Below are 6,476 nucleotides of genomic sequence, written 5' to 3'. Positions count from 1 at the left end.
AGCCAAATGCAGAATGAGGAAGTGCAGAAGCTAAAAGTAAAGTCAGAGACAGCACAGTAGCTCGGTTTTATTTTCTGCAGTTAACAATCATCAAACAAACAATTTTATGTAGTTAACAATCACCAAACTCTGACGCCACTGAGCCCTCAAGCAGCAGCACAGACACAAGATGAAACCGGATCAAATTACGGCAGAAAGCAATGCCCTGGGGAAGGACACTTGAGGCTAGGGCACACAGGCTAGGTTTAACCCCCTCTTCCCTGCTGAGGCTTAGCAAAAACGGGGGGCACAAAGTGCTGCAAGGACCACATCACCAGGGAAAGCTGGTCCAGACAGAAGGCGATGGACCTCCGGAGAAGGGCATGATCTTCAGCAGTCAATCGGCTAAAAGGGAGACAAAATGAAATTCAATTTCCCACCGAGAAGGAGGAAGAGGAGCATGTCCTCCCTCTGTTCCCGCACACCGACAAACCCAGGGCACCACACTCCTTTAGGCTTAACCCACCATTATGGCTCCTCCTTGGCCGAGATTGGCCCTGGCCACCACCCACCACCCCCTCCCCGTCCCCGGCCCCCTTTAGAACTGACAGAACCAGCATGCGGCCATTAACACCAAGCTCCTTCCGAATCGGCCCTTGCAGTTGAGTACGTCGAGTCAGGAAGTGACGGGCATTGTCTGCCTCCTCGTGTGATGAGAAAGGCACAGTGAGGCTGCTGGTGGAGATACGGTTAAGGCACCATCCATACTAGTCATTTTGCCTGTATGTTAGTCAGGCTCCCTGCTCACAGAGAACCTCTTTCTCCCACAAAGACGCCGCCGGACACCCTGGATATCACCACACGGCCCTCTGAATCCCTTCAGGTTGCTTTTCCTCACTACCTTCTCTTGGCAGCCAGACCACTCCTGACACATACCCTCCAGCCCCCCAGAGTACCCTCCTCCTACACTTTAGGCCCCACCACCTGCAACCCCCCAAACCACCCCTAGCCCACACCCGGAACACCGCAGCCGCCCGGCCCACCGAGGCTCCTGCAGTAGGATACAACTGGAGGGGACGGTTACTCAGAATTCCGGCTCCAGGTGCAGCGTCTCCACCAGGCCCTGGAACTTGGGGTGCCCCCGGGAACTGTGGAATGACACCGACTGTGCCATCTGACTCTCCTGCAGCGCCGGGGCCTCTGGGATTATTCAGGTCACCGACGCCACCAGGAATTTCATGAATGATGGCATCACCAGGGCCAGCTGGGTCGCCAGGGCCATCCTGGCCACCAGCACCACCCGGCACACTGTGGCTGCCACGTGCTGTGTCCGCGGCAAAGGCCACAGCACCTGCGTCTTCATTGGCTGCCCTCATGTTTCCTCCACCGTGTGCCTCAGCCTCCATCTTGAACTCCCTTCCCCTCTCTCCACAGCGGGAAAGACTGATCTGTCCCTACAGACACCAGCCCTGCAGTGCCACCTGCAGCTCAGCATAGGAAGAGCACCTGTGCACACACACCCTGGTCCTGCCTCCTGATTGGTTCCCCCCGACCATTGGTTCCCGCGATGACTGCAGGCTCTCGGGCAATGGGCGCCCCCTGCTGAAGCTTCATGCGTTAGTGTGCCATGTCACCCCCATGTGCCTGTGCAGATTCACACCTACGTGGTCTGGGCCCTCTGAGTCAGTACTGACTCGGGCCAGAAACCTGGTAAACGGCTTAGCGATGACGCCTCTGTGTGTGGGGCGGCGGCTCCTCAGTGCGCATGCTCCAACAGACCCTCCCCCACTCCTCAACGTGTGCGACTGTTTCTGGTCCAAGCCTGCAAGTTTCAAGTGAGCCCCGGTCCCTGTGCACCTCCAAGTCTGCGCCGCTGCTAACCTGGCCATGCTCACAGGTGACCATCCTGCTGAGTTCGGGTCCTTGTCATCGACTTCTGGAAGATAGCCTGGTCTGTCCGTCTGGTGTCCCACACGTAGCTGACGTGTGCGTTCGTGTGTCTGTAGGCAGGTGTATGCACATGGCCATCTGCCTGTCCATGTCTGTGTGTGCGTGCGCCCGAGAGAGAGAGAGAGTGCCTGTGCACAGGTGCTAGCACATGTGCGTTTACGTGTGTGTGAGAGAGTGTGTGGTCAGGTGCATGCACATGGGAGTGTACGTGTGCTTGTGCACAGGGTTATGCACCTGGGCATGTGTGTCTTTATGAAAGAGACGGATCAGAGGCATGCACATTGGCATCTGTGTGTGCTTGTGTTCATGCGTAGGTGCCTTTGCATGGCAGTGGACAGGGACCCTGTCCTGGAGTCCTGAGACTAGGGATGGGGAGTGGGCTGTGCTTGTTCGCCTGGGGAGGGAAGCAAGGACTGCTGTTGGACTCACTGGGGATGGCATGGGGCTGGGCCTCTTGGGGCTGCAGGCACACAGAATACAGGGACTTCAGGCTGGGGGCTTACCCCAGGCCTGCCCAGAAGCACCAGTCGGACCAGTGGCACACAAGGGCTGCTGAAAGGGCAGTGCCACCCAGGATAACACTAGTCACTTGGCCTCTGCTGGCACAATTCTCACGGGCTTTCCCTCTCCAGGAACAAAGTCTTGCAGCTCTCCAGAGGGCTGGAGGTGCCAGTTGCTCTCAACTGGGAGGTGACCTAGTGTCTGCTGGCCTGCTGGGTGCAAGTCTATTTCTGTGTCTGGAAGGGGTCAAGCCAACAGACACAGTGCAGTCGGTGGTGATGATGGGGCTGGGGCACCACTGCCTGGGAGGTGCTGTGTGTCTCCCAGGGAACCACTGGTACCATGGGAGGTGACTGGATCAGGGCCACTGCCCGAGGAGGGTGCAGGTATTTCAATCAGTCCGCTTGATCCTCACCCCCCTGGCTGGATAGGCCTCTCAGTGGCCCTGCAAATCCAAGGCCAGCAGCCTTCCCCACCCCCAGTGGAGAGATTAGATTTTCCTCCGTTATCACGTTAGTTGTAGGAGTTTTGTAGGTGACCTTGATCAGATTAAGAAAGTCTGTTTGTAGTCCTAGTTTTTGGAGAGTTCTTTATCATAGTGGTTCTTGAATATGGTCAAATGTTTTTGTGGCATCTATCAAAATGGTCATATGGTTTCTCTCCTGTGTTTTCTTCATATGATGAATAACACTGGTTGAAGATTTTTTAATGTATAACCAATCTTTCATTCTTGGGATAGATCTCATTTGGTCATAATGCTTTATATATTGCTGGATTAAATTTGCTAATATTTCATTTTGGTATTTTTGTAACAGTGGTCTCATAAAATGATTTGAGAATTGTTTCCTCTCCTCTACTTTATGAAATAATTTGTATGGCTTGGTGATATTTCTCCTTCATGTATTTCATAGCATTCACTAGTTAAGTCACATGGGCCTGGAGTTTTCTGTTCCATATCTTTTAAAGATTTAGGGATATTTAGGGTTTTCACTTTCTTCTTGAGTCGGTTTTGGGAATTTGTGTCATTCAAGGAATTTCTTAATTTCATCTAATTTGGCAATTTTTTTGGCTGTTTGAAATATTTATTTATTTTAACTGGAGGCTAATTAATTTACAATATTGTAGTGGTTTTTGCCATACATTGACATGAATCAGCCATTGGTGTACATGTGTCCCACATCCTGAATCCCACTCCTTCCTCCTTCCCCATCCCATCCCTCAGGGTCATCCCAGTGCACTGGACCTGAGCACTATGTCTCATGCATCGAACCTGGACTGGTGATGTATTTCACATATGGTAATATACATGTTTCAATTCTATTCTGTCAATCATTCCACCCTCACCTCCTCCCATAGAGTCCAAATGTATGTGCTTTATCTCTTGTGTCTCTTTTGTTGTCTTGCATTTAGTGTTATCACCACCATCTTTCTAAATTCCACATATGTGCATTAGTAAAGAGACACAGATGTACAGAACAGACTTTTGGACTCTGTGGGAGAAGGCGAGGGTGGGATGTTTCGAGAGAACAGCATCGAAACATGTATATTATCTAGAGTGAAACAGATCACCAGCCCAGGTTGGATACATGAGACAAGTGCTCGGGCCTGGTGCACTGGCAAGTCCCAGAGGGATCGGGTAGAGAGGGAGGTGGGAGGGGGGATCGGGATGGGGAATACATGTAAGTCCATGGCTGATTCATGTCAATGTATGACAAAAGCCACTACAATATTGTAAAGTAATTAGCCTCCAACTAATAAAAATAAATGAGAAAAAAGTAGGGTCTTTTGTTGCAAGGTAATAGTTGGTTATAAACATGAAAATTAAAGGAGTAATAAAGAACTTCAAAAGACAAAAATTTTTAAATGATAATAGTAAAAATGTATTTAGGAATTGGTCTGGAGCTGCTGAAGGCAGTGGGGGATTAGTTCAGTTTCATATAGTTCCTTATTCCAGTTTATACTTCTTCTCAAGGACTTTAGGCCCCTTCCGATCTAACTACAGGGTTTTAATCTATTGTACCTGTCATTTCCAGAGCAGTTCCCTCTTTTTTGTCTATTTTGGCTTTCTCTCCTTGCAAGTCTCTTCCGTGTCTAATTTAGGCCCTGGCACAAGGGTGCGATAGTGATCACTTACTTAGGTTTACTTATTCAGTTGTGTTGTGGGGGAGGGAGTTCGTTTCATTTCAGCTCAGTTGCTCAGTCGTTTTTGACTCTTTGTGACGCCATAGACTGCAGCTCGCCAGTCCTCCCTGTCCATCACCAACTCCCAGAGTTTACTCAACTCATATCCATTGAGTCGGTGATGACATCCAACCACCTCATCCTCTGTCGTCCCCTTCCCCTCCTGCCTTCAATCCTTCCCAGGATCAGGGTCTTTTCAAATGAGTCAGTTCTTCACATCAGGTGTCCAAATATTGGAGTTGCAGCTTCAACATCAGTCCTTACAATGAATATTCAGGGTTGATTTCCTTTAGAACTGACTGGTTGGCTCTCCTTGCAGTCCAAAGGACTCTCAAGAGTCTTCTGCAACACCACACATCAAAAACATCAGTTCTTCAGCGCTCAGCTTTCTTTACGGACCAAGTCTCACATTCATGCATGACTATTGGAAAAACCATAGCCTTGACTAGACAGACCTTTGCTGGCAAAGCAGTGTCTCTGTTTTTTAATATGCTGTTTGAGTTGGTCATAACTTTTCTTCCAAGGAGCAAGTGACTGTTAATTTCATGGCTGCAATCACCATCTGCAGTGATTTTGATCCCGCAGAAAATAAACTTGTCACTATTTCCACTGCTTCCCGATCTATTTTCCATGAAGTGATGGGATCAGATATCATGATCTTAGTTTTCTTTTTTTTTCTTAGTTTTCTGAATGTTGAGTTTTAAGCCGACTTTTTCACTCACCTTTTTCACTTTCCTCAGGAGGCTCTTTAGTTTTTTCCTCACTTTCGGCCATAGGTGTTGTGTCATCTGCACATCTGAGGTTATTTCTATTTCTCCTGGCAATGTGATTCCAGCATGTGCTTCACCCAGCCTAGCATTCCTCATGATGTAATGTGCATATAAGTTAAGTAAGCAGGATGACAATATACACCCTTGACGTACTCTTTTTCCTATTTGGAACCAGTCTGTTGTTCCATGTCTAGTTCTTTTTTTTTGTTTTAACAATGGACATTTTCACTTATTCTTATTACATTTTAAAAGCATTTTTTTCTGCATAACACCTCACAGACATTAAGGATTGAGATTTGTTCTCTTTTAAAAATAAAATCAGTCTATTTCAAGAACAATGCATTCATTCATGGACCACATTAACCAATCCATAATTTATGGCCTTTGTTTTTACATAAGCTATTAAACATATGCAATTTAAATCTTTAAGGACAAAGAAATGAATGCCCTGTGATTAAAACAGACCTGAGAAATTTAATTAACGGGATATTTTCACTTCCATGTCTAGTTCTAACTGTTGCTTCCTGACATGCATACAGACTTCTCAAGAGGCAGATCAGGTGGACTGGTATTCCTTTCTCTTTAAGAACACTGCAAACAAATAGCATTGGCATGTCTGGAGTGCTCTCAGTCTATGTACCACACGGCGTTTGCCCCAGGTCATGACGGCCTGTGCTTTACCAGTCTACACTGTTCAGGCTCCAGGTTGCTCTGCAGGGGTGCTCTCCAAAGTGGGTCCTGTATTTCTTGTACTTCCCAGGACTGAGCTGTTCAGGTTCAGGTTGTCAGGCCCTCCCCAAGTGCACAGACAATGTTGGGCATGCGTTTTGTGCCCTTTCCAGGCTTGAGCAGCTCGGGCAACCAGCTGTTTGATGAGCACACTCTCCCAGGTGGCCCATGCGTCTTAATGACCCCCAGGTCCCAGCGACTCACTTTTCTGGGTGCACCGTGGAAGCACTGTCTCTGGTGTGCCGTATGTCTCCTCTGGGCAGCTGATCTCAGGCTGTGACCCCCCTGGCAGATGTCAGCCATCCAGGATCCCAGGAAGACGTGCTTAGCAGCTGGGAGCCTACTCACAGTTTGGTGGAGGATGCC

General features: G+C 48.6%; 1 protein-coding gene across 1 annotated transcript; it reads right to left on the bottom strand.

Annotated features, from left to right (window-relative positions):
- Positions 1–221: 221 nt before the first annotated feature.
- Positions 222–1,390, bottom strand: LOC133051994 (cancer/testis antigen 1-like). Its single transcript, XM_061136713.1, has 3 exons — positions 1,045–1,390; positions 589–714; positions 222–384 (listed from the first exon to the last, which is right to left on the bottom strand). Exons 1-3 carry the CDS (start codon positions 1,383–1,385, stop codon positions 246–248), a joined length of 606 nt encoding a protein of 201 aa, XP_060992696.1. The 5' UTR covers positions 1,386–1,390; the 3' UTR covers positions 222–245.
- Between the last annotated feature and the right edge of the window lie 5,086 nt (positions 1,391–6,476).

This window comes from Dama dama, chromosome X (assembly GCF_033118175.1).
Source record: "Dama dama isolate Ldn47 chromosome X, ASM3311817v1, whole genome shotgun sequence".
Taxonomy (NCBI): Eukaryota; Metazoa; Chordata; class Mammalia; order Artiodactyla; family Cervidae; genus Dama; species Dama dama.
The sequence above is the reverse complement of the archived record's forward strand: the minus strand, read 5'-3'. Positions and strand labels throughout refer to the sequence as shown.